Below are 14792 nucleotides of genomic sequence, written 5' to 3' on the forward strand. Positions count from 1 at the left end.
CATATATCTCCTTACAGCTGCAGTAACCTTTCATGTTATTAAGGTTAAAGTGTAGTGCCTCCCTTTTTTCAGCCAGCTAACTGGCAGTGCACAAAATGTGGGAAAGTGCTGTATTATTTGGTGCTCTGTGAAAATATCACAAACTCCAGTTAATCCACGCTTTCCCTGCAGTTTCTTAAAAAGGCATTAAAACATTCAAAATGTATGAGGGAATATTTTACCAATTAGGAAACCATCATTTTTACAGGCTTGTTCCATCTTGATACTGGCATCCGTTCTATGCCTCATACACATTAAAGGAAAACAGCTTGAACAGTGAGTCCTTAATATGAGGTTTCTGATTTCTGTCCAGTTCATGATTTTAGCTACGCTTTTCTAACACAAACACATCTTTACTGCAGCTCACCTGTAGAAGATCTTCACTCAGCACCTCTGTTTTTTCTGCCCTGCATGGATAAAAGTTTGAAACAAAGTTTGAATATTAGTTGATTCAGGCTAATTTTAGTACATTTGAGCTTAACTGTTACATGCATACAGACATGACGAAGACTTTAACATTCCATTATATTTATTTTTAGAGCAGCATTTTTGGTTCTATTTTGTTATTATGACTTCACATGTCCCACCATGGATCAACTCATTAACCTTCTGAACATCATCCATGTGGGAGTGCTGCAAAATGGGTCACCCACTTTCCCACACTTGCACGAAAGCGTGTGTTTATGTGGCTGCCTCTCCGACTCATGGTCTCAAACACCGCTTAACAACAGCTTATTAAAGCCACTGATTCAATATGCCACTTCCTACTGAGGTGTATTGCGTCCCACTGTGACTCCGGCAGGTGGGGGCTCGACTCAAGCCTGTAAATGAGGGCAGAGCTGCAATGTTGATGAGGCTGATAAAGCCACTCAGTCAGAGAAGTGAGCGAGGTCATTAGCTTAATAATAAGCAAACCAGTGGAAGTCAGAAATAAATGCTCTCAGCTCTGTTCAGGCAGCTTGTGTTTGATGACTTCAGCCCTTTGTTAAGTATTCAGCAGTTAAGGTGTTTTCAATCGAAACCTTTTACTTAATTTAGAGAAATGAGGAAAATAAGTTGAAATCTGTTCCAGAATACATTTTTATAGCTTGTAGAACGTCTGAATGAACCACACCTGTGTACCCCCAGAATACAGTAGGAATACTCTTTCTGCCCTTCAACTTCCTGTCTACAAAGCCCCTTCCTGCAATTGTGCCTAAACCATGCAAATCTCAGTAGCAAATAATGAATGAGAATTTATCTTTAGCAAAAGAATGGTCAAGACCTTAGTTTGTTCGTCTAATATTCATCAACACAAAATCAGCAACTTGGAGCTGAAATACTCTTTTCATGTTCAATCTAAGTTTGCTAAATGCACACCATGGCACTCGAGAAGCTACTGTTTATTGTTGACTTATATTTTTATATTTAAACAATCTTGCTGACAAGTCAGAACTGCGCCTCAGTGATGACAGTTATTAATATACTCTCTGGACCAAGATGTGAACATGGAGCCATGAGAACTGGGTCACACTAAGTGCCAGTCCTTCTTCTCTCAGCTGACTACTCTACTCTCTGAACTACAAGTAAAAAATACAGGAAATGCTTTCATGGATGCCTAGGAAATATGTAGATTGATTGGATATCACTGCAGTCATGACAAAAGAAGACAGTTCTGCTTCCATGCCACATTGTTAGACTAAGACAACCTGTGCAAGTTACTAGGAACTGCTTAGGCACCTTTCACATGGACTAAGACAGCAACATGATGTTAAAGATCAGTTAGAAAATTGGAGGACTAAGCAGTCCTCTAATGGTTGCATCAGACACATCGTGAAGTATCATCATGCCCACACTGGGCTAGTGGGATTCTATTCTGCGTATTTTCTGTGCAACTTTTAGCACCGCTATGTGCATTTGGCTCTTCTACCACTCCTCTGACTGCAACAGAATAAGTCTCACCAAGAAACCAAAATTAAAAACCCAGTCTTCAAATACATAGACCCCTTGTTCATATCAATCGGTATGCTGTGCTATATATCAAGTAAAGTTTTTAGCTGAGTAGAAGCACACACGCCTTCTAATTGCATAGAGACTGGATGTTGGAATGTTGAGAGAAGTTATTTGAATTTTATAGACACTAAGAGAAGTTGCTAGTAGAAATACAAATTGTGTTTGTCATGCTGTCAAAGAGAAGTAATGGTATCCCATTTAGCAAAGAGGTAAGAAAGGAGGAAATACATTACACATGAATCAGCAGTGATTCATGTGGTTTATGATAGATATAATAGAAAAGCTATTCATTACCAAAAAGAATAATAATAACCAAAATGAGTGTGGGAAACAGAGGCTCAGTGAGATCAGCTCAGAGGTAAAGAAGCATTTTGTATTTTCTTCAAAATCAATCCTTCAAACTCCATTTGCCAAGATAAAAGCACACAACAGCATTTTGCATCTGTATAGAAACCCCTCACCTGCATCCTCTTGGGCTGCTAATAAGATGAAATAAATACAGTTCTCACAATATTTCCCCCTCCACCGTAAGACTGAAACTGATAATGAAGAAGTCAAAGAAATGTATCATTATTTATAGCTAAATTATTATGACTGTGAAGAACATAAAGGTTCAGATGTAATCCCCACTTAAGTATTATCCTCATACAATTGCCAAAAAGGGAAAAACTTTGGTGGTTGGTAGGGAACTGCTTGCCTACACACTGACAAGTCTTTTTTGTTGTGATCAAATCATGTTCAGTCTTAGAATCCATGTTTTATCTGGTGTAAATGGGGCTTAATTTGTTAAGGTCTGCGAAAATCTTTTCTTGGAAAACACAAATACTGTGCAAATTGAAGGAGTAAGGAAACTGTCAGGAAGATTTTACACTGAAAACCAAGTAAGTGACATTTAAAAAGTAAATATCTCTGACATCAAGGTGGAAATAAAAAAGATAGGAGCCTATCTTCAAAGAGAAAATTGTCTCATTTTGTGTTTGTTTCATGCAATGGCATTTCCTCTTCAGAAGACAAAACCGTTTTTTTTTTTTTATCAGCCCTTGAAGACACAGATAAAAAGCAGGACCAGCCCTCACTGGACAACTGGACATGCCTGCTTGGTACTAAAGATCCTGATATCAAGCTAAAGCCTGGGGGAGAAGGCTGAGGTGAGGACTGATTTTCCTCTCAGCAAACAGTGTGCAGATTGAGCCCTGGGAGGAAAAGTAAACACGTGGGAGAGTTGGCAGCCATGTGGGTGGTGTACTCATGGAGAGAGAGGAAGACACTGCCAGGTTTATGCCAACCATCTGCCACAGCGCAGGCATTCCTTTACCTAAAGCTTCTGATGATTCAGAATGAGCAGGAACACAAAGATGTGCACGGACAACTTTGAATATAAAGACATGCACTTTAGAGGAAAAAAATTCACATTCAGTTCACAGACTTAAGCCATTCTCCTAAGCTCTAACTTACCTCCATATACTTCCTGCGTTACAATTAAAGTAAGAATCATTAAATGGGCATTAAAAAATAACTAGCTGCATCTCTTTGAATATCACAGATGGCACCTTGGGTGAAAAAATTAATAAAGTTACGAAGAAGAAATATTTTTATGGTTTAGGGACATTTGGGCTAAAGTAGTGTTGTTTGGGGAGAAATGCAGTTCACTCTGCATCTGGGACATTCCAGTAGGTTGAAGCCAAAGAGTCCGTCAAGTACACAGCTGACCATTTCAGTTGTACAAATCCCCCTAAAACATAACTTATATAATAAATATTTCTATCTTGAGACATGCTAATGTTGGACAGCTGCATCCGCTGCCCCTCAGCACAGTCCACGGTTACGAAAGTCTGCATAATCCATGTGGAACATGGACAAAATGTGAACAAAATAACTTCTGTGCTAACAAACATATTGCATCAAAAGAAAGCCAACTGTCTGCTGTTGGAGATCCGAGTGTCCTCTGAACAAAAGGCGAAGCGGGTGTGCATTAGCTTGCTACTACAGCTAAAAAACCGCTCAGTGTGATGGGGGAGCTATAGATGCGCGGCCTCGTGCTGCTTGGGGAGGGTAGAGCAGCAGAATGGTGGCCCTGGGCCTCAGCAGGGCACCACAAAGCCTGGAGCGCTGGCATGAGATCCACATGCAGTCGTGCACTCACACAGGCAAACTCACAGCATGTTCTGTGCTTCGAAATGCTCTCGAAATATTTCTCCATTCAATGCTATTTGTTTTCAGCAGTGCACTGTCGTGCATCTAGAGGCTCGCCTGGGTTTCTCCCATATGAAGAAAACAGAGGGGGGCCCAATGTGATATGAGGTTACTAAAACAGAGAAACCCACTTACTGTAGTTGTCCAGCAAACTAGGTCACAGTTCTGTCAAGTATGCAAGAATAAATGTGGGAGAAGGCAACACACACACACACGCCCCCACGCACACACACGCGTATAGGCAAGCAGTGCATACAGCAAATGCACATATGTCCGGAGAGAAAGTGAAAGAGCAAGAGAGCCTGCAGCCTTTTGTCACGTTTCACTGGAAACACAATCAGTGACTTATCCCTAATATCTTTACTCATGGTAAATAATTTCAAAATGTTCTCTGTACTGAGACCTCATTGTATTTATGTGTCTTCCAAAATCACACACCTCCCATGCAAATGATGTCAAATATTCATTAGAGAGGCTGAAGGAAACGAGCAAAGCAAAGCAAAAATGTGAATAAAATCAAAATACACACCATAAAGAAAAGTTTCTGTTGATTTTCTTGTTGCATTTCTGCAAATCTCTTCACAGCTTTGAAATTTAAACATGTGAGCTGGCAGGCAAATGTGATGAAACACATAACTCCAAATGAGTGTTTCTAGGCAACCAGACCAAAAAAAAAGTTTCAATCGCTGTATTGACAAAGGAGAGGGAATCTTTTAGATCCAATTTGTTTCTTATAATAAATAAAATAAAAAATGACAAACAATAACACCCGGCATGGAAGTAAAAAGGTAAACAAAACAGGAACTTTATTGGTGGATTAATGCTTCCTGTTTTCAGGAGACTGGCAATGCTGAATGGAAGGAAGTGGGCATGCTTGACAGGGAGTCACTCGTCTGGTTAGGAGTTTCTTTCTAACGAGAATGTCGCTTTAGTCCACATATATTATTTTTAGTTTCTTTCTTTTTTAATTGAACGTTGTAAGACAGTTTTTGAACTGTTCCAACCCTGAAACTTCAGTATCATACAGCTTCAGTACACAAAGTGATGTATTTCAGTTGTTTATATCTCTTAATTTTGATAAACATAGCTTACAGAAAATTTAAACATTATATAAGACCATTTTAAAAAGACTTTTAACACTGAAATGGTATGTTATGACCCATGCAGCCATAGGGAATACTGTAGTCTTTATAGTCGTTGACAACTTCAGCAAGGACAATGAGTCAAAAAAGGTCATTGCTAAAGAGCTGGCTGTTCACAGACTCTTGTATTCAGCTATAAGAAATACAAAATTGAGTGGAAGGAAAAAGTGTGGTACCAACATCTTAATGACCATGGTAACTTTCAGCTGCTCTTGCCAAATAAAAACCCACCATAGAGAATCTGTGGAATACTTTTAAGTGAAAAATGAGCATTACTTGTATTAACAATGCAGACAGAGTCAAGGCTGCAATTAAACAACCTGGATTTTCTTAATACATTTTCAGTGGCAGATCACACCATGCCTTCTTGACACAGTAATTTCTGCAAAAAGAAACCTGGTCAAGTATTTAGTGCATATTCTTCACAGTACACGGACATTCTTTTAATGTTATGCTGTTTTGCTTCCATTGGTTTTTAAAACCCACCAAAAAGGATAGAGCTTGACCACTGTTACAGGGTTGCTTCAGAGACCAGGTTTTTTTTTTGAGAGAGAAACAGCAGCATTCAAATGGAGAAACCGGGCTTCTGTCTGATATTACATCATCTTGCTTTTGTTGGCCAAAATGCCTGGCCCCTTCACAAAGGCTCTTTATCATCACCATTATGCTGTCCCTGAAAGGCACAGAGAGTTAGCAACATGGATCTTACTGTATATGTTCTCACCTAATTACTCAATGCATTAGCAGCAACAACTTTGCCAGTAAGACAGAATATCATGTAATTATTTTTTGTTAATGTTGCAGGCTTATAAAACAACAAGACGCCCAACATTTAGTCATGATTTCAGCTGGAAAATTCAGAGAAGTCAACTCTGGACACAAAGTAAAAACAATTGCTCCGTGGGAACTCAACAAGAAACCTTCTGCATCTCACCTGTAAATTAACATATTTGTTTTGGTATCCAGTATGAATCTATTTCAATTTGGAGAGAAAGATGCCAACAAGCTGTTGTTCACAGATGAAAAAAAAAAAATCGGAGACATATTTTAGGTAACATTTGTTCAAGCTATTCTTTCTCTTCCTGTGACCCTCTATTTCGGATTTTCTGCATGCCACTCTTCCATCTTTCAGAGCCAGCGTACAAGCTGTTCTGTAATGCATTCCCATAAAGTGTCAGACCAGAAAAGGAAACCTAGAGCGAGACAACGCAGCAGAGAAAGAACATCTACAGCCCACAAAGAGCTGCCATTTTCTGATAATTGGATTGTGGAGTGCTGAGCTATACAGACCTACCCCTAAAGGCACAAGTAGAAAGAATGCATTACCACAGTGTTATGGTGAATGTCATACAGGTGCAGGGTAAGGATAAGCAGGGTGAGAATGCTGGAGTGTTTTTGATTCATACTTAAATCTGTCTTATATTAGATCTAAACCAGAAAAATTGTGTTAACAAAAAAAACATTTAATGTTGTAAATATGTGAATACTTCTCCTACATCATATGTAACTTTTAAGGCTTTTCAACCTGCCTGATACTGTAGCACATGTAATATGATCCCCAGCTCTCAGACACCATATGAACCACACATTTGTACCACTTGACCACACAGCTGACATTGCTTCTCTGCTTCACTTAAACATCCCACAATCCTGTGCTGCTTCACTATCACTACCACATTCCCAAACATAACACCAAATGGCCAACCCCCTCCACTCTCTCTCCCGAAACACGTATACAAACAGCAACCAGATAGAAATATTGGTTGTTAACTTTGTCCATGGGACCAATACCGATATCAATCTAAATCTAAAAAGCAGATTTGTTGCCTAGATGTCATTATTAGTGAGCAATACTCCAATAAAGATAGGTGTTGCTACACTTGTCTAAACCGAAGAGTCTTAGGCGGACTACAAAGTCGACAAAGTTACCAAAAACTGCCTGTTTGCTGCCTGATGAGGCGTCTGACCTTAAGTAACAACCACATTTTCCAATAGCTTGTCATAATCCATGTATTTTTAAATAGAGCAGACATACAGTATATCTTTATTGTTTCCATGAACACAGGGGCACAATCCAATAACTATCTTCCTTCACATGTTTAAAATTGAGAATTGGAAAGAACAGTCGGTGGAAATTTTACAGAAAAATATACTTCTTCTCAGTATATTCCCACTTGACTGAAAACATGAAAATATAAGTCTATTTTAATGCCAGAAAAAAACTGTCTCTTTATATATTTTGTGTCAATATTTAGTTTTGACTAAGTTGAAACATATCATGCTGTTGTGGACCTAAATAGGACTGTGAAAGGGGAGCAGCAAAATAGGTCAAGACAAATGGAGGGTAAGAGCTGCCTGAACTAGGGTAATACAATGCTTGTCAGACGGTATGCATGAGGACATAATAAATTCAATGTCTTCCATAGACAGTTTTATAAGCAACTGCAGAAAAAAAAAAAGAAAACAGTTATTTCCTTTCACTTTGACACTATCTGGTCCTGTCTGGTCTCTTTCACAGTAAAATATAATGTTCATTTAAATTGTGTGGTGTGCCTAACAGATCATTCTTCACTGTAAAGTTGTGTTTTGCAGGGGTAATTGGTCCAACTGATGATAACATGGATCTTACCCACTGCAGCAGAAGCAGCAGCAGCAGCAGCAGGTTTAGAGTCAGAGTGCTGCTGATACAGCACACCTGAACACCAACCCACTCCACTAGATGGAGACCTTTTCTGTCTGCGATATCTGAGATAGCAGGCAGTAAAGGCAAAAAGATGTGCCACGACAGTGGTGACTGTTCATGCTATGATCTAATAGGTAGAAGCAAATAGTCGATATAGACACATACTTAACAAATCCATGAATATTAATGTTTTAAAGCTATTTTGAGATTAATATTCTTGTCTAGAAAGAATACAATTGCCCCCTGAGTTGGATGAAAAGACAGTGAGAACTGTGCATCCACAGAGACTGCTGGAGTTCAGGAGGGTCAGAAGCTCAAACCAGCAGAGCAATCGTGACACAGTTTGGAGAAGGCTGAAGTCTGAGTCAGCAGAGGAGGGGAAGATAAAAATCATTAAATTGCTCTTATGATCTTATGATTTGCTAATTCATGTTCATCGTGTTTTGCTCTTGGACTTCGAATCATGACGGAAACGCTAAAATATAAAGCATCCAGTCATTTCTGGAGAGCAAACAGAATAAAAAAAGAAAAATTCTAGAAAATAAGCAGAAGGACAGCAGAGCTCTAGCATCATGTGGCTGTTTGAGGTGTGAAAGCTTACATTAAAACGCCTGATTAATCTGCAAATGCTCCTTTTTGCCCACCCACTGAATCCACACTTACAGCCTACCACACGTGGGTGCAGAGGCACATTACCCGTGCATGCATATGCAACATTAAAGCTGGTTCAACAGGGAACTCCATCCATGCACACAAACATTTTGGATAACATACTGTTGGCCTTTTAGCCTTCATGGTAAAAAAAAATACACATAATGGTTAAACTTACATACTGAAAACATACACAGAAATAATAAATTGACTTCAATACACTATCCTCTAGATGCACTTAATTTTCAATACATTAGATGTCAAAGCTTTCATCATAAATTACCGTTCTCGTCAATATTAAAGAGAACAGTAGGTTCTTGTGCTTTACTGTCACATTAAAATGTCAATTTCATGTTCATTTACAGATTTATTATTACATCCTGGGGGGCTTTCTCAAGTACACTCATGATTCAATTAGACATGTCTCAGACTTTAAATTGATGTAGTGTTTCATGTCAAATCTTGGATTAACCTTGATACTTTTATCTTTGAGCCAAAGGAAAAAAAAAATTATATCAAATGCTTACTTCACGCCGACATGTTAACATTCGGGGAAAATTGATACATCACACTTTGCTGGTTTAAATTGCCTTGCAACAATGGAGAAAGTAACGCAATACCACTGCTCAGTAAATGGTGCCTTGTAAAAGCTTTTATACCCCTGAACTTTTCCCCATTCTGTCACAAATATAGTTTTTGTGGGTTTAGACCAAAGTTAAGGTAAACAAATGTGAAGTGGGAGAAAAAGGATACATATTTTCTAGATTTCATTTGACATATTAAAATATGAACAATATCCAATGCAAATAAATCCATTGCCTCCATATTTTATGTAAATAGGATAATTAATTTATTTTCATCTTGGTACAAATACAGCTGCTATTTCAAGGCCCCAAAACTTTACAAAGAGCATTAGAGAGAAAATAGTCTCCTAGAAACTAAAAAACACACTGGACAGTGTAGGTGTAAAGTTGTGGAGAAGTTTTAAACAGGGCTAGATGGGAAGACAATATCTGAAGGTTTGAACATTTGAGCCTTTGGAACAGCTACAGACCTGCCAGGACAAGGTTGTGTACCTAACGTGACAGGCTGGGTGAGGGGAATCAATCAGAGAAGCAGCCAACAGGTTGATAGTAGCTCTGGAGGAACTGCAGTGATCCAAAGTTTAAGTGTGAGAATCTTTTCAAAGGACAAATATCAATATTGCATTCCAAAAACTGGCATAAAAATAAAGTAAAAAGTCCCGATAAAATGTAACATGGCAAAATGCAAAAACATTTTGAAGGAGTGTTAATACTTTTGAGTTGAATATAACTTTACTATATAGAGAATATAGAGAATATAGAATTCTCTATATTCAAACAAATATAGAGAATGAATTTGTGTTTTTCTTTAAGAAAAAAATTTCCTTTTTGGTTATGTGAAGATCCTAAAACCAGCCTGCCCACCTATATCTAGGACCAAACACACACTGAGTGGTGCATAAACCATTAGACTGCAGCAAGCAATATCAAACCAAAGGCTGATTAATAAAGATAGCACAAACAGCCTTGCAAGGTGTGCCCCTCCGAGAACCTTTCACTAAAACAACCTTGTAGTAATAATGACCCAACCTTCTGGTCCTAATCCCCTTGTGCTGAGCAGAAAACACCTTCTGGCCTAGTGTTGCTTGACAAGCTGCTCTCCCTGCGCGCAGGGGAAAGGGGAGGGAGGCGATAAGCTCAGTGGACCTGTGCAAAAGGTCACAACACATCCATTCCTGTAGACAGGAGGGAGTTTCAGAGACACCTACATGTTTTCATGGACAGTCTTTAGATCTTAATGTGCTAAATTAATAAAATGGAACATGGATATTCTAAAGGAGCATTAGAAAAGGTGTTGCCCGCGTCTACCAGAGCAGATGATCCACGCTTAGGTGTTTCCCTCCTCACAGCTGATTTTGCTGCGTAAAGACAACATTGCGCCTTTTCTCTCCCCCCACCCCCCTTCCTTCACGTCGCAGCCCTCATCCCATCCATCGGAATCACGTTCACCTATTGACAGGTTCGGTGACAGGCAGAATCTTTAAGCACAGCATAATCCTCTCAATATGATTTTCGCAACGATTCAGAGTTGATACCTTGCTTTAAGAACGGGGTTGTATCGGTGAGGCTGACTGCGCTCCTGCGACTGTCTATTTTTAATGTCTTTCAGTGGGCAGGTTGGAGCTACTGGGGCAATGCGCCTACACGCTGCCTATGCAGTAGCATATACCATTGGACATTACGCATAGCAACACTGGCGTTGTTTTGAACACGGGGTTTACTTTTGCACCTCACAATTAGTTATCAATTATCCACAAGCAGGCTGCATAAGTGCACGCATAAAATAATTACATCCTATTTGCCTGGATTTGATTAAAATCCTAACGGGGCCATAAAGAGGAGGGTCTCTTTTCAATTTCACTTGGCCCGGCGACAAAAGCGCACTGAGAGGCTTTGCTTACCTTCCCACCGTTTGGTTGGCGAGCTGTCGCATTCGATTGAACTGCTTCTTCATCTTGTATTTTCTGCGTTAACACCTATGTGAGGAAATATTCCGCATTATTTCTCTCAGCGCGTCGGTCCGTCCTCCAAAGAGGCGCAGTACAAAATCCTCTCTTCCATATCTCCCGTCCGTCATTGCAAACAGCCGAGCGCGAAATCGGACGCCACAGTTACATCTTTTTTGATGATATATTTATATATTCCCCCCCCCCCACATCAATATTTGCCCTGCTGCCTGCGCAGGGATGCTGGAGCAATTCACGGTGGGCACACACACACACACACATAGGCTGAGGGCGACAGCAGTGACAAGAAGCGGCTGCGCAGCAATGCCTTATGGGAAATGTAGTAGAAAGTCCCTCCAAATGAGCTGCTCTACTAGTCGCTCGGTTTATAGAAAAGTTAAGTTTTTAAAACATTTGCATGATTATATTAGGTACCTTTGAAATCTATACAAGTTCACAAATGCTAAACCACCGCATAGACATATAATGAGTTTGATAGATTTGCTGCGGTTTTACCATTTCAACCAATGTGGGAAGTAGTTTTATTATCTCACATCTTTATAAAATCAGGGTTGTATTACCAAAAAGCAAAACAAAACAAAAACCTCTTTTTTATTTTGACCGAACCTGGATAGCAGCTCCATCTAGTGGCATTTACTTGCTAATGCAGATTCTCAGAATAAAACTCTTTTCAGCTCATCGGTGGTGAATTGTACTGAAGATAGTATGTTTTAAAATATTTTTAGAGCGACTGATATGTCGTTCTAACAATGAGACGTTGTGTGTCAACGAAATTTATTAAGAAAAATAAATGTTAAGGAAAAAAATAAATAAAATGTTGACCCAATGTTAATTCTACAGCTTTTAAAAATTCTTAATTTAATTTAATTTAATTTAATTTAATTTAATTTAATTTAATTTAATTTAATTTTTTAGAGCATTTTTGTGCGCTGCTTTTCTGCAAACTGTCCAGAAGAGGGCAGTCGTCTTTTTTTTTAAACCACAAAACTCAGCACTACAATGAAAATCTTCAACGTCAGTGACAAAGAATAGTTTTTTAGGTGGGAACTTTCTGACTATTTAATACATCTTTAATATCTATAATTTTATTCATATAACAAGTCACACTGACCTTCTGGGATAATCTTACCTTACGACTAGAAAGGCAAGCAAGGAAAAACAGATCTGTATGTCTCTGTCTGTGTTATTAATGCAAACATCTATCTATAAAAATGTCGATCAAAAAATCAGTCACTTCAAAATGTCATAACAAAACTGCAGCTGATTTCATCACGTATCAGTTTGTGTATATAATTTACTTACATTGCATTAAATTCTTCTTTCTATAATGTTAATCACTGTTTCAAGTTATTTATATATCCTTTTCAAAGTGAAAACTAATGACTATTACCCTATCTGTATTATTAGAAGAGCTGGAATCGGGATGAAACAAGAAATGTTTTGGTCATGCCTATTTAACACAATGTGCTGCTGTCTGAACTGTGATCAGGACAGAGGGCTTACAAACCCAATTCAGAGGCAATACCCTCTAGGTCAGTGTCATGAGGTCATCATGGACCAACAGGTGGGCTGCACACTGAAGCCATAAGGTTTCAAGGGCCTCCGGGGGGTAAATGATACAGAGCAATGACTGTTTCTGCCCTCATTAATCTCCTAAAGCTGGAAATTGAGAGGGGCAGGGGAAACCTTCAGCCTTGATCTCAACCTCTGGACCCTGTCAGATCATTTGTTTTCATTAGTCCCCACTCAGATGAACTGGTCAGTCCCAGTCAAGATACCCACCCTGCCCCCTTAAGTAGGGAGGATTTCTGCAAATATCTCTTATTCAACCAATCCCAACTTCTGAAACTTAAAGCTCCAGTCCAGACTGTCGCAAGGGACACTTCTAAATCATTAAAGGGGTGATCCTTGTCCATGCTCTGCAGCATCAATTGTTTGCCTTTTGGTACGAAGACAGCAAACACTAACCTTAAGTTATGCTAAAAGACAATGTTGATTTACATTTTAACACAGCAGTTGGAGCAAAGCTCTGATGTTCATGAGCTGTTTGCTCCACACTACTAGAAAATATTGCATCACGGGTCTTTATCTGTTTGCTTTTGACACTAGCTTGAATGACTGTGTTCCTTGTTCTCTAATGTTTCTTCGCTGGGGAGCTGGGGGCTAATTGGATTCCAATTTGCCTAATGAAGACCAGGTCATAGCCTCTTCCAGTGACCCTTGGCTGCTACTGATATGACATATGGGATACGGCTGTCGGTCACTGTCCTCAGCCCGTAACCCGTATGTTTTTCTTGGCTTTTCTTTACAACAACATGTAGCTCTGTAGTTTGTTTGGTCATGATGGTGCACGATAGTCCTGCTCAAAACAAACAAAGGTGCGGAGCTGGGAAAGACCTAATGGGACATTGTGAGCTCAGGTTAAAAGTTGCAATTTCCAACAAAAGGAAGATTGGTGGGGTGGTCACCTCATGCTTGTGTTTTATCTTCAAACACATAGCATCATATTACCCTGATCAATCAGTTTAAGGGCAAGGTGGGAGTTAAGACAAGCCTTTGGTCTGTCATCTAAGAGAAGTGTGACATATTAATCAAGGAGGCCTGAGCTGGAGAACTTGAAAACCCTTCATTCAATAAATCATTAATGCAACCTTATTACATTTTGTTATGAAACCAGCACACACTTCAGACATGAAGTTGTGCACAACCATGAAGTGGAAGAAAAATAATACATGTTTGGCTATGTAAAAATAAATATGACACATGTCTATATTCATCCAAATAGCTACTCTCCCTCAAGATGTAGAACCGCCCAGTAAAATACACTGAAGTTTGATGTTGTAATGTGACAAATTGTGCAAAAGTTCAAGAGGTATGGATACTATGCACATTTTAAGTAATTTCTTAAAATATTCTTGTTTCTCACAAACTCACTTTGTAAAACAAAGTTCACCAGAGGCATTAACAACAAGAACCTTTCAGTTGTGTCTGAGAGCTGAAACCAGACATGCAGAGTCTGAGTCTTTTTAAAGGGTTATCTGGAGCCAACATACGTCCCAGCAAGCCCAACTTCAGTCCTAATTTAAACAATTGTGACATCTGAGGGACAGAGGTACACTAGGGACTGTTTTAACGTGCATCAAGTGGCACAAAATGATGGTTATCACAAACACCTTTCAGACACACTAAATGCATGTCTGCTTGCAAACGGAGCTCAAATTTAAAGGCTGAAACTGGGTATTAAACACTGGGATGGTGTAGAAATAAACAAACAAGACAATTAACCAAAGGACAGAGAAAAGCCCCGCTTTAGACCAAGGAGGAGACTTTGTTGGTTTTCGTGTTAAGATTCATGGATTCTATTTTTACAGTAAAGTGATGATGCGATTTGACAGAATGGTGCTGACATCAGCTATTGAGGTGTTATCTTTCACAGGACAGAACTCAGATGTTCCAAGATATAACTATGCTGTGATAGATAATGACTGTGTCTAGGCAGGAGTTACCTTTAAAGCCATATGAGGAAAAAACCACAAAGATT

The 14792-nt window shown here is 39.1% G+C and overlaps 1 protein-coding gene across 3 annotated transcripts in view; it reads right to left on the reverse strand.

The window, feature by feature from the left end:
• The window catches only part of LOC102227258 (rho GTPase-activating protein 44), a 30316-nt gene extending 18811 nt beyond the window's left edge, over window positions 1-11505 (reverse strand). For 2 of the 3 annotated variants that reach the window (XM_005801469.2, XM_005801471.2), the window contains exons 1-2: window positions 11186-11505; window positions 407-446 (exon numbers count right to left, since the gene is read on the reverse strand). In XM_005801469.2, the coding sequence (XP_005801526.1) occupies window positions 407-446; window positions 11186-11238 (93 nt within the window). In that variant the 5' untranslated portion in view covers window positions 11239-11505. The remainder of the gene's footprint in view (window positions 1-406; window positions 447-11185) is intronic. The other variant, XM_005801472.2, reaches the window with a different exon arrangement.
• Between the last annotated feature and the right edge of the window lie 3287 nt (window positions 11506-14792).

The sequence above is a fragment of the Xiphophorus maculatus genome, chromosome 16 (genome assembly GCF_002775205.1).
Source record: "Xiphophorus maculatus strain JP 163 A chromosome 16, X_maculatus-5.0-male, whole genome shotgun sequence".
NCBI classification, from domain to species: Eukaryota; Metazoa; Chordata; class Actinopteri; order Cyprinodontiformes; family Poeciliidae; genus Xiphophorus; species Xiphophorus maculatus.